We start from the raw sequence: 25,816 nt of genomic DNA on the forward strand, positions 1-25,816 counted from the left end.
TTTCCCAGTGTGGATTCCTTTTATTTCTTTTTCTTCTCTGATTGCTGTGGCTAGGACTTCCAAAATTATGTTGAATAAAAATGACAAGAGTGGACATCCTTGTCTTGTTGCTGATCTTAGAGGAAATGGTTTCAGTTTTTCACCATTGAGAATGATGTTAGCTGTGAGTTTGTTGTATATGGCCTTTATTATGTTGAGGTAGGTTCCCTCTGTGCCCACTTTCTGGAGAGCTTTTATCATAAATGGATGTTGAATTTTGTCAGAAGCTTTTTCTGCATCTATTGATATGATCATATGGTTTTTATTCTTCAGTTTGTCAATGTGGTGTATCACATTGTTTGATTTGTGTATATTGAAAAATCCTTCCATCCCTGGGATAAATCCCACTTGACCATGGTGTATGATCCTTTTACTGTATTGTTGGATTTGGTTTGCTAGTATTTTGTTGAGGATTTTTGCATCTATGTTCATCAGTGATAGTGGCCTGTAATTTTCTTTTTTTGTGGTATCTTTGTCTGATTTTGGTATCAGGGTGATGGTGGCCTCATAGAGTGAGCTTGGGAGTGTTCCTTCCTCTGCAATTTTTTGGAAGAGTTTGAGAAGGATGGGTGTTAGCTCTTCTCTGAATGTTTGATAGAATTCACCTGTGAAGCCGTCTGGTCCTGGACTTTTGTTTGTTGGAAGATTTTTAATCACAGTTTCAATTTCATTACTTGTGTTTGAAACGTTCATATTTTCTATTTCTTTCTGGCTCAGTCTTGGAAGGTTGTATGTTCCTAAGAATTTGTCCATGTCTTCTAGGCTGTCTGTTTTATTGGTATATAGTTGCTTGTAGTAGTCTCTAACGATCCTTTGCATTTCTGTGGTGTCATTGGTAACTTCTCCTTTTTCGTTTCTAATTTTGTTGATTTGAGCCCCCTCCTTTGTTTTCCTTGATGAGTCTGGCTAAAGGTTTATCAATTTTGTTTATCTTTTCAAAGAATGAGCTTTTAGTTTCATTGATCTTTTCTATTGTTTTCTGTGTCTCTATTTCATTTATTTCTGCTCTGTTCTTTTTTATTTCTTTTACTAACTTTGGGTTTTGTTTGTTCTTATTTCTCTAGTTGTTTTAGGTGTGAGTTTAGGTTGTTTATTTGAGATTTTTCCTGTTTCCTGAGGTAAGACTTTATTGCTATAAACTTCCCTCTTAGAACTGCTTTTGCCAGGAGCCATAAGTTTTGGATCATCGTATGTTCATTGTCATTTGTCTGTAGGTATTTTAAAAATTTTATTTATTGTATTTATTTTATTTTTGTCTGTGTTAGGTCTTTGTTGTTGTATGCGGGCTTTCTCTAGTTGTGGCAAGTGGGGGCTGCTCTCTGTTGCGGTGCACGGGCTTCTCATTGCGGTGGCTTCTCTTGTTGCGGAGCATGGGCTGTAGGCATATGGGCTTCAGTAGTTGTGGCATGTGAGCTCAGTAATTGTGGCTTGCGGGCTCTAGAGCGCAGGCTCAGTAGTTGTGGCGCATAGGCTTAGTTGCTCTGCAGCATGTGGTATCTTGCTGGACCAGGGCTCAAACCCGTGTCCTCTTCATTGGTAGGTGGATTCTTAACCACTATGCCACCAGAGGAGCCCTCTCTAGGTATTTCTTAATATCCTCTTTGATTTCTTCAGTGATCCATTGGTTGTTTAGTAACATACTGTTTAGCCTCCATGTGTTTGTGCTTTTTACAGTTTTTTTCTTGTAATTGATTTCTAATTTCACAGCATTGTGGTCAGAAAAGATGCTTGGTATGATTTCAACTTTCTTAAATTTACCAAGCCTTGATTTGTGACCCAAGATGTGATCTATCCTGGAGAATGTTCTATGTGCATCTGAGAAGAAAGTGTATTCTGCTTTTGGATGGAATGTTCTATAAATATCAGTTAAGTCCATTGATGTAATGTGTCATTTAAGGCCTATGTTTCCGTATTGATTTTCTGTATGGATGATCTGTCCATTGGTGTAAATGGGTTGTTAAAATCCCCCACTATTGCTGTGTTACTGTTGATTTCCCCTTTTATGGCTGTTAGCTGGTAAAATCCCCCACTATTGTTGTGTTACTGTTGATTTCCCCTTTTATGGCGTTAGCATTTGCCTTATATATTGAGGTGCTCCTATATTGGTTGCATATATATTTACAATTGTTATAACTTCTTCTTGGACTGATCCTGTAACCATTATATAGTGTCCTTCCTTGTCTCTGTAACACCTTTATTTTAATATTTTAAAGTCTCTTTTGTCTGATACAAGTATTGCTACTCTTTCTTGTGATTTCCATTAACATGGAATACCTTTTTCCATCCCCTCACTTTCAGTCTCTGTGTGTCTCTAGATGTGAAGTGGGTGGCTTGAGAGCATATATACGGGTCTTGTTTTTGTATCCATTCAGCTAGTCTGTGTATTTTGGTTGAAGCATTTAATCCATTTACATTTAAGGTAATTATTGATAGGTATGTTGCTATTGCCATTTTCTTAATTGTTTTGGATTTGTTTCTGTAGGTCTTTTTTCTTCTGTTCCTCTTTTTGTTCTCTTGTGATCTGATGATGGTCTTTAGTGTTGTGTTTGGGTGGGGTTTTTTTGTGTGTATGTATCTATTGTAGTTTTTTGGTTTCCAGTTCCCGTGAGGTTTTGATATAGCAGTCTATATATATACAAGGTTGTTTTAAGTTGCTGGTCTCTTAATTTCAAAGGCATGTCCCAGTTCCTGCATTTGTACTCTCCTCTTACGATGGCTGTTGGTTTTGATATCATATTTGTGTGTGGATGATTTCCTACTTTTACTGTATGGCTGCCTCTACTGGTGAGCTTTCACATTTGTGATTTTCTTGTTTCTAGTTATGGCCTCTTTTTTTTTTTTTCCTGCCTACAGAAGTTCCTTTAGCATTTGTTCTAAAGCTGGTTTGATAGTGCTGAATTCTCTTAGCTTTTGCTTGTCTATAAAGCTTTTGATTTCTCTATCGAATCTGAATGAGAGCCTTGCTGGGTAGAGTTTTCTTGGTTGTCGGTTTTTCCCTTTTAGCACTTTAAATATATCATGCCACTCCCTTCTGGCCTGGAGAGTTCCTGCTGAAAAATAAGCTGTTAACTTTATAGGGATTCCCTTGTATGTTATTTGTTGCTTTTCCCATGTTGCTTTTAATATTTTTCTTTGTGTTTAATTTTTGTCACTTTAATTAACATGTGTCCTGGTGTGTTCCTCCTTGGGTTTATCCTGTATGGGACTCTCTGCACTTCCTGGTCCTGAGTGTTTCCTTTCTCACTTTAGGCAAGTTTTTGGCTATAATCTCTTCAAATATTTTCTCAGGCCCACTCTCTTTCTCTTCTCCTTTTGGGACCCCTATAATGCAAATGTTGGTGCATTTAATGTTGTCCCAAAAGTCTCAAAGGTTAGGTTTTACATTGTAATCCCTAAAGCAATGACTGTGGAACAGCTAAGAGATCCAGTAAAAATCCAATAGATAAATTAAAATGGAATGCTGAAAATATTAAAATTACCCAAAGAAGGCAGGGGGAATAAAGGATAAATGGAAAACAATGAAATGGTAGACCTAAATCCAATTGTATTATTAATTACATTGAATATAAATCATCTAGACACACCAATTAAAAGAGATTGTTTGGATTAAAAAATGTTAATTTTTTAAAAAAACGTTTAATATAGTGATACAGATAGTTTAAAAGTAAAAGATATAAAAAGATATTTTTATAAAACAGAGCTTTAGGGCTTCCCTGGTGGCGCAGTGGTTGAGAGTCCACCTGCCGATGCAGGGGACACGGTACGTGCCCCGGTCCAGGAAGATCCCACATGCCGCGGAGCGGCTGGGCCCGTGAGCCATGGCCACTGAGCCTGCGCGTCCGGAGCCTGTGCTCTGCAGTGGGAGCAGGCCACAACAGTGAGAGGCCCACGTACCACAAAAAAACAAAAAAAAACCCCAGAGTTTCAAAAAGCAAAAGCTGGTAGAACTGACTGGAGATTAAAGACAGAAAAATCCACAGTTGTACTTATCAACTACAGCACTCTTCTCATGATAATCAGTAGGTCAAGTAGACAGAATATCAATAATACAAGAGATCTGAACAGCATTGTTAACCAACTGACTTAATTGACATTAATAAAACACTCCACCCAGTAACAGCAGGTTGTATGTTCTTTTCAAGGGCAAATGGGACATTGAAAAATACCTTATTCTGAGCCATAACACCAACCTTAACACATTTGAAAGAATTCAAAATATGTTCTCTGACTGTAACAGACCTAAACTAGAAATTGAGAACAGAAAGATCTGAAAAATCACCAAATATTTGGGAATTAAAGAAAAATTGTAAGTAACTCATGGGTCAAAGAGGAAGTCTCAAGGAAAATTAGCAAGTATTTTGAACTAAATGAAAAATGAAATGCATCATATCCAAGTTTATGGGATGCAGTTAAAGCAGTGCTTAGAGGCATATTTAAGTCATTAAAAGCTTATGTTAGAAAAGAAGAAAGGTTTAAAGTTAATAAGCTAAGATTCCACCTTAAGAAACTATAAAAATGAGAAAACTAAACCCAAAGCAAGTGGAAAGAACAAAACAATAAAGATAAAAGCAGAAATTGGTAAAATTAAAAACAGTAGATAAAACCAATCGTGTGAAAGGCTGTTTTTTTTTAAACATCAATAAAATTCATAAACCTCTAGTTAGAGTGACCAAGAAAAAGAGAAGACGCAAGTTACCAGTATCAGGAATGAAAGTAGACATATCATTATAGACCCTATATTCAAAGGATAAGTAAATTCTATGAACAGCTCTTAACATAAATTTGACTTGGATGAAATGGACCAATTTCTTCAAAGACAAATCCTAACAAGAGTTACAAAGAAATAGATAAGTTGACTAGGCCTATATCTATTAAAGAGATTGAACAGGTAGTTGAAAACCTTCCAACAAATGAAACTCCAGGCCTTCATGGTTTTACTGTTGATTGTGACCAACGACTTAAGAAAGAAATAATAATAATCCCACTCAATCTTTACCAGAAAATAGGAGGGAAGAGAATATTTCCCACTTCATCTTATGAGGTCAGCATTAGCCTGATGCAAAACTAGACAAAATATTACAAGGAAAGGAAACTGTATACCACTACCCCTCATGGAAATAGATACTGGAATCCTCAATTAAATATTAACAAATCAAGCCCTGGAATGCAAGGACATTTCAGTATTTGAAAATCAGTTCATGTATTTCATTTTATTAACAGACTAAAAGCATTAATTCATGATAAAACTACTCCGTAAACTAGGTATGAGAAGAGAACTTCCTTAAATGGTCTTAGTGCATTTGGATTACTTTAACAGAATACCATAGACTGGATGGCTTATAAACAACAGAAATTTGCTGTGTCTTCACATGGTGGAAGGAGTGAGGGCTCTTTCTCGGTCTCTTTTATAAGGCCCTAATCCCATTCATGAGGGCTTATGATGTGATAACCTCCTCAGCGCCCCACTTCCAAATACCATCATCTTGGGGATTAGGTTTCAATACTGGGGAGACACAAACATTCAGTAAGATACAAACATTCAGTAGCAGGCATCTACAGATGTCTACAGCAGGGTTTCTCAACCTTAGTACTATTGACATTTTAGACGAGATAATTCCTCTAAAACTCAACATTGTTAAGATGTCTGTATTGATCGATAGATTCAATGCACTTTCATGATCTTAGCAGGTTTTTTTGTAGATATCAAGCAGATTCTATAAATGGCTAAACAAAGTAAGTAGAAAAGGCAAAACAATTTCGCAAGGGAAGAACAAAGTTGGACCCTCAAGCTCTCTGATTTCAAGATGGTCAGGATACAATGATTAAAAGAGTGTGTTATTGGTGAAAGCTTTTACATATAGATCAGTGGAATGGAACAGAGTCCAGAAATAGAGGCACACAAATATGCTTGATTGGTTTTGGCTAAGATGAAAAGGCAATTCACTGGTGAATTGATAATCTTTTTCAGCAAATGGTGCTGGAACAATGGGATTACTGTATGCAAAAAATGAACTATGAGTCTTACCTCACACCACATACAAGAATTAATTCAAAATGGATCATAGACTAAATGTAAAAGTATAAAAACCTTAAGAATATAAAACATCTTTGTTACATTCAATTAGGCAAACAGATTTTAGATAAAACGATAGAAGCATAATCCATAAAAGCAAAAAATAATGAAGTGTTGACCTCATCAAAATTAATAACTTTTGTCTTCCAGAAGACATTGTTAAGAGAGTAAGACAAGCCATAGGCTAGGAGAAAATAGTTGCAAATCACATATTTGACAAAGGGCTTGTGTCCAGGATATCTCAAGAACTATAAACATGTAATATTATGAAAAGAACTAACCCAATTTAAAAATGGGCAAAAGGTTCGAACAGATACTTCACCAGTGAAAATACACAAATGGCAAGGAAACACATGAAAATGTGCTCAATATCATTAGGTACTTGGGAAGTGCAATTAAAACCACAATCAGGCCCTACTGCATACCTATACCAAGTTCTAGTGGGGATGTGGAGAAATTGGAACTCTCATGTGTTACTGGTGGGAATGCAGAATAGTTTCCCAGAAATCTCACTCCTTTACTCAAGAGAAATGGAAACTTATCTTTACACAAAGACCTGTTCATAGCAGCCTTATTCATAATCACTAAAAACTGGAAACAGCCCAAATGTCCTTTATGTGATGACTAGATAAACCAACTGTTATATATCCATACAATGGACAAAGTGAGCGATAAAAGGAAAAACTTCTTTCTACACACAACAACCTGCGTGAATCTTAAATGTATTATGCTAAGTGAGAGAAGTGAAACTCTTAAGGTTAGATACTGTATGCTTCCATTTATATGACATTCTAGAGAAAGCTGAACTATTGTATCAGACTTCTCTGGTTATCAGGGGTTAGAGTTTGGGGGTGTTGATTATATAGTGGCAGCATGAAGGAGGTTTTTTGGATGGTTGGAACTGTTACGTGTCTTATGGACATGGTCACATGACTGCTTGCATTTAAAAAAAATCATAGAACTGTATACCAACGGTAAATTTACTGTAGGTTAAAATATATATTTATAACTCCCTCAAATTTTATCACTTTCCATTAAAACATATTAAAATGGCGAGGATCCCGCTCTTTCATTGTAATACTTAAAATTACCCCTTATTGATCCCGACTTACTTTAGGAAGTTGAGTAGTTTTTCATAAAGCACAGTAGAAGGAAACCCCAAGGAAAATTCCTTTACTATCAGCCCTTCACATGTTTCTTGGCTAAATGTAACTCACTTTTCCTCTGCTTTGGAAATGAGTCATAGTGTGAGTTCCCTATACTTTTTCTGGAGCAGATGCTTTAAATTTGACATTGTACGAATGCCCTCCTCTTCTTTCCGTTTTCCCCTAATCTTTTCCACACATACACACCCTATTCTCTTTATCCCATTCATTCTCTTATTTAGCAGTCCATGTAGGCCCTGTGCTAGGGGATGTGATACGAAGATTAATCAGGCATGCTTTCACATGAAACTCAGTTTTGGAGGGCAAAGGGAGGATACATTAAGAAATAAGGATGTATAATAGTGTCGTTGAGTCATAGTAGAACTATTAATGAGGGTGATGTAGTGCAAAAGGATGAATAATCCTTTCTGCTTGGATGGGTCAGGGAAGGCTCCACACAAGAAAGAGGTATAAAAGTACCTCAAATAAAAATTAAAATTTCATTTTTTATGGGAGATTGAAAAAAATAAAAATAAATTGTAAAAAAAGAACGACATAATGGCATTTGCAGCAACATGGATGCAGCAAGAAATTATCATACTAAATTAAGTCAGAAAGAGAAAGACAAATACCATATGATATCACTTATGTGTGGAATTTAAAATATGATACAAATGAACTTATCTATGAATCAGAAACAGACTCACAGACATAGAGAACAGTCTTGTGGTTGCCAAGGGAGAGAGCATTGGGGAGGGGATGGAGTGGGAGTTTGGGGTTAGCAGATGTAAGCTATTATATAGAGAATGGATAAACAACAAGATCCTACTGTACAGCACAGGGAACTGTATTCAATATCCTATGATAAACCGTAATAGAAAAGAATATTAAAAAAAGAATGTATGTATGTATAACTGAATCACTTTGCTGTACAGCAGAAATTAACACAATATTGTAAATCAACTATATTTCAATTTAAAAAAAGAAGCTCGTTAATCATTCTTTTAAAAAATTTGTTAAACTTATTTTCAAGGAAAATGTTATATTTATGTCTATTCACCATCTCTGGACACTAGGAAAATGTTATGTCTATTCACCATCTCTGGATGCTACTTTGGTAAATGCTGTGAAATAAAGTCTGCTTCCTGTAAAAAAAAAAAAAATCTTGCCCACACATACTGAATTCTTTGTTGATTAAATTACTCTAATCTCCCTTAAAAATGTTAAGCATAAGATATATGTAAATATCAAGAAGGATATCACTTTTCTGGAAGAAAGAACATTTGAAATATTCCAGTCCACCAAAAAACTAATCAAGATAGTGGTATAAAATATCTCAACAATCATTTACACATAGAGTTAACAGTCATTAAAATGCTTATAAAATACAGCAAATGTCTAAAATAAAATTTCATTTTTTAAAATGTCATCTGTGACTTTGATTATAGTAGTGTATTGTAGACCAGACAGTTTAAGAAAAATATGAAATTTAGCAGTAAAGTGATCAGAAACAATCTTGAAAAAAAAAGGAAACAATCTTGTAAACTTCAGCTAGGTGGTATGGGGATGGGATACAGTAGCGAATTTTGTAAAGGTTACATGGAAAATAACTGATTAAAATGAAAAATCTTCTGAGTATCGTAGAGGACTAAAGCCTATCAATTAGCAATACACTACTAATTGAAGAAAAAATGACCAAATATAATGACATGCTATTGAATGTATCAAATTTCCTATGAATTAATCTGCTAATTATACTTACTAACATTGGGCTTGCTGACTCACATTCAGTTTAGATTTTCGTCTTGATTCCAAACATTGTTTCCCCATTATACTTATGTACAGAGAATCCTTTTTTTGTTTTTAAATTGGTGTGCTCTAGCCTCATGGGTCTTTTCCTTTTTCTTGACTATACCAGACAAATTGCTGTCATAGAGCACCATTGCACTTCTCCTAGATAATCCAAATGGTTAACTCCCCATCTGTTTCAAAACTGCTCATTGAAGCCTAAACCCTTCCAGTATATTTTATTTTATTTTATTTTTTTAATATCTTTACTGGAGTATAATTGCTTTAGCAGTATATTTTAAATTATAACTCACCTTTCCTCCTTTCACCCCAAGCACTTCTGACCTCTTTTCCCTGTCCTACTTTTTTTTTTTAATTAATTAATTTATTTGTTTTTATTTTTGGCTGTGTTGGGTCTTTGCTGCTGCGTGTGGGCTTTCTCTAGTTGCGGTGAGCAGGGGCTACTCTTCATTGCGGTCTGCGGGCTTCTCTTTGTCGTGGTTTCTCTAGTGGCAGAGCACGGGCTCTGGAGCGCAGGCTCAGCAGCTGTGGTGCACGGGCCCAGCTGCTCTGCAGCATGTGGGATCCTCCCAGGCCAGGGCTAGAACTCATGTCCCCTGCATTGGCAGGCAGATTCTTAACCGCTACGTCACCAGGGAAGCCCCTGTCCTACTTTTTTTTTTAAGTCTTAGCTTCTAACACATTGCGAGATTTACTCATTATGATTATTGTTTATTATATTCCTTTACCTCTGCTAAAATGTAAGCTTCGTTAGGGTAAAGATCTTTGTCTGTTTTGTTCATTGATGTATCCCACATTTCTATAACAGTGCCTGGGATATGGTAGGCACATAGTGAATATTTGCTGGAAAACAGAACTCTGAGAAATTCCTACTTCTTGAGCCCCAGAGTACTAAGCTCTGGGTTGGTTTTTTTTGGCTTTTTTGTTTTTGTTTTTTTTCTCTGATAGTATCTGGATTCAGACTCTTAAAATAAGGTAGAACGCCTGTGACTTGACATTTTAGAATTTCTCCAATCCAGTTGAACTGTTATGATACCTAAGCATTGTTCAGGAACACTGGCTTGAACCTCAAAGCTCTTCCTGACTGAAATGATAAACAGTTACCGCCCCATGAGGCCACCTTTTGAAGTGTAGTAATAACACTTTTAGAAACAATGGGTAAAGATAAACCTATCCATTTGGCTTTTGAATTTTCTTTGTTCATTTTTGAAGGTTTTCCAACTTTTGATTCTTGGTTTGCACACAAAATGAGACTTGAATTGTTTCTGTTGTAACATAAGAACACAACTCACCCAATAAAACCCGCCTACTCCGGCCAAAAAAATATGATACAATAGATAAGAAAGTGGCTCTGACGGTTACCAAAGTTTGGCTTTTAGACAGTGGACAAGGCCACTTTGAACTTGGAATGTACTTCCATGATATACTTGGACATGTAGGAAACCTTCAGCAGATTTTGTATCTCAGGAAATCATAATATTCAAAAAATTCTTGAAACATCCAGGGTTATATGTAGCATGGTAAATTTGGTTCAGTGTCTTAAATTGTATAGGAAATAAAATTAACCTATATATAATATAGTAAATTTAAGGTTTGGTAGTAACTAAACAACTATGTAGATTCTAAAAACAGAGAGCTTTAGTCTCTAAAGCAAGTGTGGTTAAAACAAAAAAGGTAACTGGAAAAATTTAAGCGTCACTCAGATTTCCATATTCCTCATGTAGCTTTTTTGATTAAAATCATATTCCTAAACTTTTATTTACTTCTAAGCTTATAGCCTTTATCATTTCTTGTTTTTCTGATGCCTTTTGAAAAACCTCTTTCTTCATTTTAAGATTTTAGCCCATACTGGCCATGTAGACTACTTAACTTTGTTTGTATTCTTGTTAATGTTCTACTATGTTTTAAAAAAAGGAAAGATAGAAAGAAAATTATAAACCTCTAGCACGATTCCTTAATTTAACCCCTTTCTGTATATATATACTTTTTGTGTTCTTGGACTGCCAGTCTTTTTTGGCCTTCCCTCTTACCCTACTCCATGTAAAAATAACAAGAGGTTCAAATATAAAGCCATAGGAAGTATTAATAAAAACTTCCAGAAATACCAGATATAATTGCAGCTGGCAACTTTTTGTATATCTGTCATGTAAATTATCTGTGTATATACATATGAATGTATATACATAGACAATATGTGTATTTTCTTCTTTATGACCTGTATTTTGCCCTTAGTATTGGCCATATTATATTTTTCCATTTCATTTTGTTTTATTAGTATTTTAAGACTTGAAATTAAATTCAAATAACATAAAGTTCACCATTTTAAAGTGTACAATTCCTTGGATTTTAGTATTCACAGTGTTGTGAAGCTATCACTACTGTCAGTTCCAGATCATTTTCATTACATTAAAAAGGAACTCTAGGGGGCTCCCCTGGTGGCGCAGTGGTTGAGAGTCCGCCTGCCGATGCAGGGCACACGGGTTCATGCCCCGGTCCCACATGCCGTGGAGCGGCTGGGCCCGTGAGCCATAGCTGCTGAGCCTGCGTGTCCGGAGCCTGTGCTCCACAACGGGAGAGGCCACAACGGTGAGAGGCACGCGTACCACAAAAAAAAAAAAAAAAAAAAAGAAACTCTAGGGACTTCCCTGGTGGTCCAGAGGTTAAGAAACTGCCTTACCATTCAGGGGACGTGGGTTCGATCCCTAGTCGGGGAACTAAGATCTCACATGCTGCTGGGCGACTAAGCCTGCGCTCAGCAACTCCTGAATCCTCGCGCTCTGGAGCCCGTGCGCCGCAACCAGAGAAGCCCCCACACAGCAATGAAGAACCTGCACGCTGCAAGGTAGACCCAGCGCACCACAACGAAGACCCACCACAGCCAAAGTAAAAAAAAAAAAAAAAAAAGTACAAAGAAAAGAAAATAAAGCCCAGTTCTGATTAAATCCCTGTATTTCAAATTCTTAGAATAAAATTAAATTTCTTTACAAAAAAAAATGTATACCCACTAAGCACTCACTTCCTCTGCTCTCCTCCCCACCATTTCCTGGAAACCACTAATACACTTTTGGTCCTTATGGATTTACTTTTCTAGACATTTCATGTAAATCAAATCATAAAATGTGTGGCTTTAATGTTTGGCTTCTTTCATTTAGCATGTTTTCAAGGTTGTACAGGGACCAGTACTGCATTCCTTTTTATGGCTAATATTTCATTATATAGACACACCACATTTTGTGTAACCATTAATCATTTAAATTAATTTATTATTAATATTATTTAATTATTTATTTTTGGCTGCATTGGGTCTTCGTTGCTGCGCGCAGGCTTTCCCTAGTTGTGGCGAGCGGGGGCTATTCTTCCTTGCGGTGCGCGGGCTTCTCATTGCAGTGGCTTCTCTTGTTGTGGAGCACGGGCTCAAGGCACACGGGCTGAGCGTGGGCTTAGTTGCTCCACGGCTTGTGGGATCTTCCCGGACCAGGGATCAAACCTGTGTCCCCTGCATTGGCAGGCGGATTCTTAACCACTGAGCCACCAGGGATGTCCCTCCATTAATCATTTAATGGACATTTAGATTGTTTCCATTTTTTCTCTTATAACTAGTACTGTTGTAACATTGATGTACAAGATTTTGAGCATCTGTTTTCTATTTCTGTGTGTATATTTCCATTTCATTTTTAAACAAATATATAATATTTGGAATATATAATATTCCATTGTATGAATGAACCATAATTAATATCCTTTTTGCTTACCAAAGTTTTTTACCAAATTTCCGTTTCATAAACATACTGTCATATATCACTGAAAAATTTTTTACATAGTTTTCTAATTTCTTTAAATTAGAAATTTCTTTAAAATTATTTTATATTAATGATAATAGCTAATGAATTCTTAGAATTGTAATTACTGAAATTAAAGGGTATGCACATTATGATATATATGCTATGTTATGTTTAATATATGTTGCTATATTGTCTATCAGAAAGGTTGTACCAACAATAATATATGTGGTTATTTTTCTCATATCCTCATTATATTATTATATTAATATTTTTAAGTTTTAATTTGGTAAGGGGAAAATATCTGTTTTTGGTCTTCAATTAATATGAAATATATAAAACATTTTGTTATTTTAATTTGTTTTTATTTACAAATGAGACTGAATGTAAGTTCATGTTTTTTCATCTTTTTTCCTAATATTTTTATTATGACCTTTGCCTGCTTTTTTTTTTGCGGTATGCGGGCCTCTCACTGTTGTGGCCTCTCCCGTTGCGGAGCACAGGCTCCGGACGCACAGCCTCAGTGGCCGTGGCTCACGGGCCCAGCCGCTCCGTGGCACGTGGGATCCTCCCGGACCGGGGCAAAAAACCCGTGTTCCCTGCATCGGCAGGCGGACCCTCAACCACTGCACCACCAGGGAAACCCTGCCTGCTTCTTTTGTGGAGTGAGTTTTTTTAATTAGTCTGGAATAGAAAAGAACTAATTATTTACATCATGTGGAACTAGTTTTTGTATAACCCATTTTGATCAGTGACCTTTTTCTCCCTTGATATTAGTCTTCTTACATGATTAATATTGGTAGTTTATTATTTTACTCTTATTTTTCATTTGAGAGTTTATTTCTGTTTTGAAACGTCTGAAATATTTTTCTTATCTTAGTTTTGTAATACTTTATATGGTTTTGAATGTCTAAAATTCTGAAACAGACTATTCCCACATACTTGGTTATTTGCTTCTCTTTGGAGCTATGTGATTGTCATAGTACTCTTAATAACTATATTTGTTGTAGGCATTTTGGGGTGAAGAGCAAGATAAGTATCTCAAATATTTGTACTTATTTAGGAGATACAGACTAAACAGTTTTTATATTTTGTAACCAAACCGTAATTTTCAAGGAGTCATTTTAACCTCCAAATTTAAATATTTTTCTTATTTATAGAAGGAGAGATTTATTAATAGTTTTAAACTTTGTTATTCCTGGAGAATCTTTCAAGTTTATTTTACATGAACTTCACTTTAAAAACCCCTTCAAGAATTCCAATTTAGATTTGGCTTCTGAGAGGGAGTACTACATAGAAAGTATTATGAAAAGATTAATTAAATAATAGCTACTATTGATAAAATTGCCTAGGATATTTTTAGTGTTTTTTTTAAATATATGAGAGAGTTAAAAAAATTTATGATTCTACCAGGTAATTCCGAATTCTTGGATTTAGCAGGAATTGATGGTCTCTGATGGTAGTTCATGTTTGTTTATCTGTGTTTGTAGCCCTTTGAGTTTCTGCCAGAAGAATAATGGGACATTTCCAGTTTGACCTTATGATTTTTGCAAATTAGCATAGAGCAACTTACAGTACTTGTAATAATCAAATCATAGTTTATTTTCAGTAATGGAAAGTTGTTTTCTTGAGAAAATTTTTTGTTACATAATTTCAGCAACAGTTTTGATCACTTTTAATGCTTAAATATTGCTCATTTAAAGGAAGTAAATATTTCTCATTTTATAGAACATGGAAAAGATTGCACAATTTAATGGACTTTAATTCATCTTTGGAAAGCATCATAATTTCAGTTCCTACACCTTTCTAATTTTCTAATCTCAATGAGTTGTTGGTGCATATAATCTAATATTTTTATTCTTCGTACGTTCCTTTTCTTTCAAGTCACTATGACTTTTCAAACGTAAAATATTTGCGTGATTTTGGTGCTCAGTTTTTAAAAATTGTTGAATCAAATAGCCAAATACTTTTTCTAATGTACCTAGCATCTACCTGTAAATGGCATTTTAAAGTAAACTTTTAAAAAGTTTAAGATGTCATATATAATATTAAATTTTAATTTCAGAAGCTATTAAAAAATCGAAAATGGCTACATAGAAAAGAAGATAATATTGTTTCATTGTTAGCTTAATTACAGTACATAATGCAGTTGTAAATATTTCTTCACTGAATGATTTTTCTCTTACATATAAATACATGGTTGAAGATTCAAAATGTCAAACAATAAGAACTTGCACATTATTATTATCAATGACAGAAGAGAGTATATGCTATCTGGTATTGCTAGTTTAAAAAGAAAACTTGTGAAAATTCTGACTTACTATCTGATCATTTATAATCAGTTTTGTTATTTGCCTTATAAATAGCAGTCATTTTACAAATCAGTCCATCTAGGGATCTTTTCAGGAATCCATCTTGGATCACGTAAAAATAAAGTCATCTACCTGTAGCCTTATTAGCAGAGTATATACACAGAGAGAAAGAAAATTAGACTAAATACAACAAAGGCAAAAGGCTCACCTTCTACGTAGTTGTCAAATTTTATCAATCATGATAATGTAGCTCAGTCGTCAAAGAAATCAAAATAATTAGAAAGCTGAAGTTATAACAAGGGCTAACATGAAAAAATGGAATAAATATCATATTTATGGAATAGAATTATATTCAGTCTTATCACCAAGGCTGATTCATGTGTTTAAAGCCATGGTCAGGGGGCTTCCCTGGTGGCGCAGTGGTTGAGAGTCCGCCTGCCGATTCAGGGGACGCGGGTTTGTGCCCCGGTCTGGGAAGATCCCACATGCCGCGGAGCGGCTGGGCCCATGAGCCATGGCCGCTGAGCCTGCGCGTCCGGAGCCTGTGCTCCGCAATGGGAGAGGCCACACAGCAGTGAGAGGCCCGTGTACCGCAAAAAAAAGAATAAAACCATGGTCAGTAATCTTTTCTGTATGATGGCCATTTTCCACCTTAATATAAAGATTATAAAGTTGATTTACTTTCATTTATTTGTTTTTGAAAAATATATACTTTTTGAGTCAGAAGACACGGTATCTTCAGTATGATTAAGCATTCTTTCATTGCATATCTATTTCTTTTTTTAAAAATATTTATTTATTTATTTATTTTGGCTGTGCTGGGTCTTAGTTGCGGTATGTGGGATCTTTGCATGCAGGATCTTTAGTTGTGGCATGTGGACTTCTTAGTTGTGGCCTGCGGACTTCTTAGTTGTGGCATGCATGTGGGATCTAGTTCCCCAACCAGGGATTGAACCCAGGCCCCTTGGATTAGGAGCGTGGAGTCTTACCCACTGGACCACCAGGGAAGTCCCCGCATATCTATTTCTGAGTAGGTTCTTCTTTTGGCTGAAATTTCAGAAACTAACACTTAATATCACAGTATATTATATAATTATAATGGTACATTTGAATGAATTTTGTTCTTGAACAAAACATTTTCAGTTTATTTGGTCTTGTCTCAACTGTCTTAACATCATATATTTTAAATATGTAAAGAAATTTTATGTATTTTATATATTAATATCCTATATTTTATATGTGATATGTATTTTATGTTATAAATATATTTAAATAAATATTTAATATTGTATACTTTAAAACAAAAGTTTTAATTTCAACTGCAAATGAAAACGTTTTCTAACAAGCACTCCTTGAGCCACTTTGAAATAATGTAAGCTTTGTCGTTCATTTATATATATATTTTGGGGAGCAACTAAGCTAAGACTTTAAATTTTATATGAAAAATATTTACCTCATTCTCAGTGCATGTTTACTGCCCCATTATTTTTCCTATTTCTGAGGCTGTAGTGAGAACTCATATCCAACCAGAAAAGCCAGCTGACTGATTCTCTCCATGTGTCAGATCTTGTCTGTAGCCAAAGGAGTAGATCAGTATGAGGCTACAGGGAACAGGGGTGTGCTGGGTCTAGGCAGGCTCTCTCTGGGCCTCTCCTTTCCCATCTCCAAAATGAGAGTGGTGTTGAAATTTGACTACAGATAATTTGGAATCTTGTGGATTGTCATTTGGTCTGGATGCTTCTTGTTGCTTATAACTGACCTAGAGTGAGATATTAAATTATGATTAAAGCAATTAATGCCTACAAATAAGTGAAAATGTTTTAATTGTTAAAATTTTCACATGGTGTTCCATAGCCAGGATCAAAATAACATGCATAACCAGGGCATAAAGGCTAACATATTAAAAGCTTAAAAAAAAACCCCTAAACTATAAATTGAGCTTCATAATAGATTCAGTAGTTGTTTCCCATTTTGTACCAAGGATTGATTAAGCCATGACATAAATCTGGACATGATACATTTTACTTGATACATGTTTTGAAGTAAAATTACTTTAAGTACGGTTTTCCCAGAAATTGTTTTTACTTTGATAACTTTTGATTACGTAAATGACTACAAGTAAGATACATAACTTTCAAGGCAGAGCTAATAAATATGGTTTAAACATTAAGAATTGGTATTCTTAATATTTTCAATGAAAAGCATTCTGTTCTGATTTACATTTAATGCGGAGAGATTTTCATTTTGTTTGTTGTAGTTATAGAAAGAGCATTATGTTTTAACATGGACTTAACTAGGGTACCTTTTGGTTATAGATCCTTTTGGATATGTGTTTCCAAATTTAATATTCATTTACAGTGATACAAATAGGAGGATAGAGGTGAATAGTAGAGACATAGAAGTGACCAATAGCACAGCTATATATATATCTCCTTCCTTTCATTTTTTTATACACTACTGACTGTGTTTGGTTGGTTGGTTTTTGTTTAGTTTCATAAAGTATTTGGAAAGGTGTGGAACCATGTCCTATGGGAGATTTCAGTGTTTGCTTATGAAACAAAAAGATATCATCTGTTGGGAATATGACTTCAGAAATTTGGCTTTGGAGTTTTCCTGTATAGGAATTGCCAAACAACATAGGCAAGAATTTATAGTACTTTTCCAGATGGTGATTGTTAAACAATAATTGGAAGCTGCAGGAAAAACAGTATTTGAATGAAGTAGGCATTTAGTCAACATTGGTTAAACTGAAGAACATTTTACTAGATATTTAAGTGCTGTTCTCATAATTCTGAAAAAAAAGACATACAAACTTTAACTCTGCTTAGACCAAAAAAAGAAACAACTGCTCTTCAAAATGAATTTTATAACTTTTAGAAAAGTTGACAGTAAAAAAAGTATATTTGTTTTTAAAGTTGAAACCTTTCTAAGCCATATAGTTCAATAAGTGAGTAATTTTTCTAACCAATCGTATAAATTTTGAGGTGCAAAGCTAGCAAATTCAGTCAGGCTTCTTTATGTTTGGCTAAGAATAATGGAGGTGAAAGTAGACAGGGAAAAATAGCTTCTCATTTATTTCTGTGACTTAAAGACATCCTATCATCTCCAATAGAATAGGCTACAGGGACCAGCTTGATTTCCGTGCTGAGTAGAGCATGAGCTCAATTCATCTTCATTGAGTTCATTTTATTTATTAGGTAAAAGTGATGTTTACTGCATCAAGATTATGTGTAGCCATCTTATTGGGGCCGTTCAGTTTGCTATTGTAAACTTGATGACAGGTTTCTTAAATATCTGTGTGTTGTTGTTGTTTATTTTTTTTAAAGAGATTTCCCAAAGTTGCCGATGGCTGGCTCATCTCCAAATACCTCTTCAAGGTACTCTATGCTGGTGATGCCTCCTGCCCCTGAGCTGCACGGCAGCATGGAATTGACTTACTGGGGAGGGCTGTATCAGTTAAGTGATCTTTCTTAGTACATTGCATGGGTTTTGCAAAGCTTTCTATTTTTGTTTTTGTTAATCCAGAGGGCAGAACTATGCTTTATGCTAATTTTTAAATGAAAAGCTTTTTGTGAATCCACACAATATAATAATCCATTTGCTCTCCTTCTCCTACATGACCCCTCTATATTTCTATTAAGTTTCATGGTTTTAAGCACAATTTTATTAATCATGCATCTCTGTGTTATTTATATTTTATTATAATATAAGACTTATTGGTTATTTTCTCAGTTTTGTAAGTGCTGTGTAGTAATATTTGTATTACATGCAAACTGGGTCTCAGGGAAGCTGTGTGAATTTCCAGAGTTACTCAGTAAAACATACATGGGTGCTGTCAACAGTAACTGTTTCACTGTTCTTGAACCACTAGTGGAAATATATTCCTTAGTTTCCTTTCTTCCAGGTAGAATATATGCCTTTATTCACTTACTCAAAACTTTTTTATTGAGTTCCTATTGTATGCAAAGCACTGCTAAGCCTCTGTGCTAATGACCTAGCCTTTTATTATATTTTTCACTTAGAAAAGAAATACATAGTTATTATTTTTAAAGATTACTTATAATAAGAAAGGTAGAAAGTAGAAAACAAATGTCTTCTCATTTCCTCAATCCTGATCCCCACAATCACTTTAAACAATTTAATGTCCCCTATGTATAACCTTAATCACTACTGAAACACATTATGCTTGATTTCTTCAGGGCTACACATTTATGCGTGGCTCTCTGTGTGGACGTCAGCCCTCGGTACTCTAATTCAGTCTACTGGTATTCTAAGCTTTATGTTAAAAAATGCTGGTGGAAGAAAAAAACAAAACCTTTGAACTCTGCTTGGAAAGATGGTAAAATTACCTGGATAAAAAAGCCTATTAAGTAAAATTCAGTTTTCAGATTTTTGGTGAACCTGGCTATCTTAATATTTTTTTGTTTTGGAAGATTAAGAATTGACTAATTTTTATAGTGTAGATGCATACTTTAGATGTTTGTTTGTGATAAATTCCTTACCAGTGAACAAGACATTAATTGTCAGTACCAAAGGGTAGTAATTACATTTTATAGATTAGTGACTGTGATTCATAGTTGCTAAATGATTTACTTGAGGCATCTTGTAAGTAACATAGTGAGCTAGCAGTATAAGTACAGTTGAGTATCTAGACTCAGATTTCTTCAGATCAGCTGAAAGTGTAATTAAAGGTTTTTTTTTAAGTGTTTAAATTTGTTCTTTTTAAAAAAACATTAACATGAGACTTTATCTAGAAAATTAATCAAGGTCGTAATTTTACTTTCAAACCTGGCTTGTCTAATAAATATAAGCTTCAACTAATAGTAGTACTTTTTAAAAGGAAAAGATTCTGACCTTTTGTTGAAATGGGAATTTTCTCTATTCAGTAAAAAGATAGTAGAAAATATTAAACTAATTTTCATAAGTTAGCAGTAAGAAATTTAGGATTGCTGCTATAAAATTTACAGTGAAAAGTTAAATACTGAAATATTAATATATTGGCAACAATAAATCCATAAGTAACCAGTTTCCTTTAAGTATCTGAAACTTTTGCAATATCAGAGTAGCTTATTAAAATTAAAATGGGACTGTATTTTATTGCTTGTCTAGATGAATAGCAGCTCCAAGGTAATAGTCTTTGTTGTTATCATCTAGGTGATATATTGTAGCACTAACAAAACTTCAGCTTGTGAGACCAGTCTTACATTGGCTCTTTACATAGCGAAGTACTAATACAAAGGGTGGAGAAAGGAAGTCACTTAACAGATTCATTTATATTTTATATTATCAAAAGATGATGTGTCATTAGCCACTACTAGAGAACCACTTTGGAAAGTTTAGTTCTTGTTTTTAGAAGGTCTCATCTTGCCATAAAATAAGATAAAAGCAAAACACGAGTATATTGCATGATGTGACTATATTATTTAAGTTAGATACCTTCAAAAATATTAAGGTAGGTATCTAAAGTAATATTAAGTTAGGTGTCTAAGTTAAATAATATAGAAGAGTAATTTTAGAATAACATTGGATCTTAGAGATCACAGGCCATTTTAAGTTGCTGAAAATGAGGCAGTTTAGTGGGAAAGACATCACGTAGCTGGTTAGTAGCAGATCTTTTAGTCTAGCAAACTTTCATCATTCATTTCTGTGCCTAAAATGAATTAGAGTTGGATTGATGGGTTGGGAATAAGTTTTGAAAAGCTTGTTTAACTTTGTCTTTGGTAAAAAGTCAACTACTAAAAACATATAAAATTGAAAGCACTTTATACACTTACACTTGTCAGCAACGTTAAAAAGAGAATTGTTAGTGACAGCATAATTCTTCTCCTGAATAAAATTTCTTCAAAATGTAGGCTAGTCAGTTTCTTGCCATGTGATTTGCTTTTCTGGTTCTTTTTAAAGGAAATGAGAATATCTTTGGAGTGATTATTTATTACCTCAATAATTATTTTTAAAGGCATGATCACCCTGTCGCTTTGTTTTTTAATTTTCCTGTTGAATACTGGTTACAGACTAAGAGCCCAAGTACATCTTTTTTTTTTTTTTTTTTTTTTTTTTTTTTTTTTTTTTTTGCGGTATGCGGGCCTCTCACGGTTGTGGCCTCTCCCGCTGCGGAGCACAGGCTCCAGACGCGAAGGCTCAGCGGCCATGGCTCACGGGCCCTGCCGCTCCGCGGCATGTGGGATCCTCCCAGACCGGGGCACGAACCGGCGTCCCCTGCATCGGCAGGCGGACTCTCAACCACTGCGCCACCAGGGAAGCCCCCCAAGTACATCTTTTGCTAGCAGTTAATCTGTGTTTAAGTAAAAGTGATGTTCAAGTAATAATATCTCAAATAACCAATTGAACACTTCCACTATTTTTAATTAACTTCAACCTTTTTCATAGTTGCAGAAATTATTTAATTATTTAAATAAAACCCTAGGATACATGGACAATTTACATGAGAGTTCATTTGGAGGTTCTAACAAGGGATTCAACCCACATCCTTCTGAATGTGAAAAATTCAGGGTCTTGATTTAAAAACTTCCATTTTGGAAATGATGCACATGAAAGAGAAAGGAAGGCAGAATCAAGCCAAGTCATCCTCTCATTTAGTTTGTTGAGTAGGTAGCAGTGTTGGGAAGATACTACTGGTATACTTAAGGCCCTGCAAGTCATGGCAACATGTCATTTTGTTAATTGTTTAGTTTCTCAGTTCGTTAGCTAGGAAATCTTGTCATTTTCTCTTGGGTGAAGGTCTTGTAGACAGCATATCCTACACATAGCAGGAATCCTAAGGATTTAGCGCCCATTCCTTTTCTGTTTAACCTAAGCCTAGACTTTTAGTTTCTCTATATCTTTGTTTCCTCTCCTCCAAAAGGGGGCTTTGTTATATTCTTTTGGTTTTCAACAGCTCTACTTTGAAACTTCTCATAAATTAATTTCCTCAGTCATGCCAAACTCATGAGAAGATTTAAAATAAAGTCACCAGAGAAATCCTGTGATTCTCCTTTTGAGGTCCCTGGCAGTGTATGGTACTCCATTTCTTGAGGGAAGTGTGGTAGCTATTCCTCATTTTTAAATTGCGGGACAATCCCAATTAATAGAAGCCAAGGAAAATTAGTCAAGACTAGATTTTAGGGAGGTAAATTTAGAATGGTTGATATGGTAAAAGGTTGGATTAGGGAGTAAATTTTAAAGATTTTTCTAGATTCTAAGCAAGTAATGGGAAAAACTTCACTGTGCATCTCATTCCCACTTTGCAATGCAAGGGGACCTTGGGTCTCTTGACTATTTGTATGATAATAGTAATAACAGTAGTAATCATTGTTAATATTTGTATTAGGCTGTATACTAATTGCTGCACATACATTATTTAATCCTCACAGCAGTGTTATCATGTAGATACCACCATTATTGTCAATTTATAGAAGAAACTCAGATTGGTAGAGTGAAGTTAAGTCATTTGCTTAAGATTGCATGTCTAGAAAGTGATATAATTCTGGCCCACCAGGCTCAAAAGCTCATATTCTTACCATTAGGCATCCTGTTTCCTCTCCAAATGGCTAACAAATTGATAACATGAAAATTGCCCCAAAGACAGACTATACTGAGATCCTGTTCTAGGAACTTTTTTTAACTAAAGAAGAGAGGAGGCAAAGAAAAGTGATGGGGAGAGATTGAGAAAAAGAAGGAAGATTATAAACATTCCTATAGATTTGTATTTTTTGGTAGTAAGATTTAATTTTTAAGGAGACATTTGAGTTATATAGATGTTTGAATAAAGCTTTCTAGATGCTTTTGTATTTTTAGTTATTTGTAGACAAAGCTAAATGTATTTGTCCAGAATATTTGATATCTGTAATCTAGCATGCAGACATCTTGATACCAGGTTGTCACTGAGCTGTTTCTGTAAAAAGATACTAATTAGATTTTTTAAATTCAAATTTCTATGTGCATTGCAATTAAGATCTTGTTTTCTGCTGATTAACCAGTCGATTTGTTTAGTAAATATTTATTAAATGCCCGCTATGAGCCAAGCACTGTGTTAAGTGCTGGAGATAGAATTGAGGACAAATAAGATACAGTCCTTGCCTTAGTGATCTTACCACCTAATATGTGAGACAATCAAGTAAGCAGATAATTATAAGGGTAAGTAAGCTCAGGGTGATACGCCAGCACGTAGGGAGGAGTAACTTACTGCAGAGATCACACGTGGCTTACCAGAAGAGGAGCCCTTGGAAATGTCCTCCATGATGAATAGGGGTTACCTATCATGATATGTGAGCTTTCTGTTGGTTGAGTAACCATACTATTAGAAATACCAGGGGGATCTTTTAAAAAATACCAGTGTGTAGGCCCACCCCCAAAGACTCTGATTATTTAGTTTGGGTGGAGCCCAGACATGAGAACTTTTTAAAAGAAGCCCAGTCATTCTTATGGGCTGCCCTGGTTGGACACCACTCACATATTTCAGACGTTGTTCCTAAAATGCTGCTTGTGGACAAGAACACTTTAACTCTTTTTGATGTTGCTTAGAGAGAACGTGTTACTGGGGAAAAGAAGATTGAGATAAATATTAACTGAAAACAAAGAAGCAGAGATTTTAAAATATAAAAGCTAATCTTTCTTCATTAAGATTGAACAACTTCCCTAGGTAAGAATAATTATTCCAGACACCTGAAGAAATATTAAGATGTCTCTCATGTCCCATTTAAAAATATTTAGAGTAAAAAATTGTTCCCCTGGACCTACTGCTCAAAGTCCTGCATAGAAATATTAATAATATAAGATACACACAAAAGAACATTTGTTCTTGAACAATACATAATTACCCAAATCTGGAAGATTAGAGTAGTAAATGCCTGAAGGACTTGTCACAGGTTGGTGACTAGAAGAGAGCAAAAGAATGACAGTTAGATGAAGGTTTGGTAGAATGGTAGTGAATGGGTGGGAATGATTAGTGAATGTAGGAGTCTCACTGATTATAGGTACTTACAGACCACACGTTGTTTCATTTCTTTGAAGTATCCCTCTGAAGAGGAGAAAAAGTGTTGCCTTTTAAGTTTTTTCTGTTTTTCCAAGAAGAGGAAGCTTCAGGATGCAACTGGTGAAGTTTAAATTAACGCTTAATTAGAACCACAAAGAGGCATACCTGTGTGCTCTCTGAAAGACTGTGTTAGAATAACAGGATATTAACCTATAAGAGATTTTTTAGTGTCTAGACCCTTTTTACTTCATTTAATTTAATTTTATTGTTGAGAAAACTATGATCCAGATACATTAAATAAATTGCCCAAAGTAACACAACTAGGTAGAGGTAGAACGGGACCAGACTTAAGGCTTTTTGACCCCAGGTGCCCTTTCCACAATCGCACACTCTACTGACATTTATTTCTCAGAGTTTTATTCTTGAGTTTTGAATTTCTAGTCTAGTTTTATTTTGTATTACAATTTGTCTCCTGAAGGTCAAGTAACCTGGTTTGGTTATGAAAGTCCTCGTAGCTTCTGGGACTATATCAGAGTGGCTTGCCGGAAAGTTTCACAGAACTGTATCTGCAGCATTGAAAATATGGAAAATGTCAGTTCCTCTAGAGCTAAGGTAAGGCATAAATAATAATGTGCAGTACGTGTAATCTAATCCTAAACAATTTTGACCCAAATAGAAAATTTTGAGCTCTTTGCTATATAAAATCTTTCTTTTCTTTGTTGGAATTAAGCACTTGACCAAATTTAACATCTTTCAGAGGCTCGTTTCATTTTTTATTTTTAGTAGCATGTAATTATTTTAGAATGCTCTTGAATCTTCACTGTTGCCTTATAAATAGCAGGAAGGTATGAAGCTAGTAACTATGAATTTCTTTTTTGAGAAGCACAGTAAAATATTTCCTAGTCCATGAAGTTTCTACATTTCTTGAATTACCTAAATCAGTGCCTCTTAGTGTCCTGCGCTGGCAGTCCATAATGTCAAAACTATTTTCACATAGTACCAAAATGTTACTTGCCTTTTGCACCGGGTCGATACTTGCACTGCTTATGCAGAAGCAATGGTGGGTAAAATTAACTGGTGCCTTAGCATAAATTAAAGCAGTAGCATCAAACTATACTAGTAGTCATTGAGTTCTTCCTCACCATACATTCAGTCTTAAAGACAAAAACAAAAACCAGTTTCACTTAATGTCCATGATGGTGAAGTAAACATTATTAATTTAATTAAATATCAAGGCTTTGAGAAGCTGTCTTTTTAATATCTTGAGTGACAAAATGGGAAGTGTGTATACAGCATATTGACATGTGATGGTTGTCTCAAGGAAACGTACTCATGCAGTAGTTTGAATTGTTAACTGAACTAGACACTTTTGTCATGTAATACTATTTTTACTTGAAAGAAAAACATTCAAACTATAGCCTTTTTAGACGTAGGCATTTTGTAGACATTTCATAAATAAAGATGAATGAAGTAAACCTGTTCCTTCAAGAAAAACGGCTTGACAGTATTTGTTGCCAATGGTAAAATTAAAGCTTTCCAGTAAAAATTAGAATTTTGGAAAACTTGTAGTGTATTCACCATCTTAACTCGATAACTTCCTAGTACTTAAATGCTTTTCTAATAACACTGATGTTGATATTAACAAAAATATATATTATTTAATGGAATGTGTCAATATTTTGTAGACC

General features: G+C 34.9%; 1 protein-coding gene across 7 annotated transcripts in view; it reads left to right on the top strand.

Moving 5' to 3' along the window:
• Positions 1-25,816, top strand: part of RUNDC3B (RUN domain containing 3B) — a 154,642-nt gene that overhangs the window by 42,757 nt on the left and 86,069 nt on the right. For 4 of the 7 annotated variants that reach the window (XM_065884466.1, XM_065884468.1, XM_065884470.1 and 1 more), the window contains exon 3: positions 24,607-24,740. In XM_065884466.1, the coding sequence (XP_065740538.1) occupies positions 24,607-24,740 (134 nt within the window). Of the gene's footprint in view, positions 1-18,483; positions 18,535-24,606; positions 24,741-25,816 lie in introns of all 7 variants that reach the window. The other 3 variants (XM_065884469.1, XM_065884463.1, XM_065884464.1) reach the window with 1 other exon arrangement.

This window comes from Phocoena phocoena, chromosome 9 (assembly GCF_963924675.1).
Source record: "Phocoena phocoena chromosome 9, mPhoPho1.1, whole genome shotgun sequence".
Classification (NCBI taxonomy): Eukaryota; Metazoa; Chordata; class Mammalia; order Artiodactyla; family Phocoenidae; genus Phocoena; species Phocoena phocoena.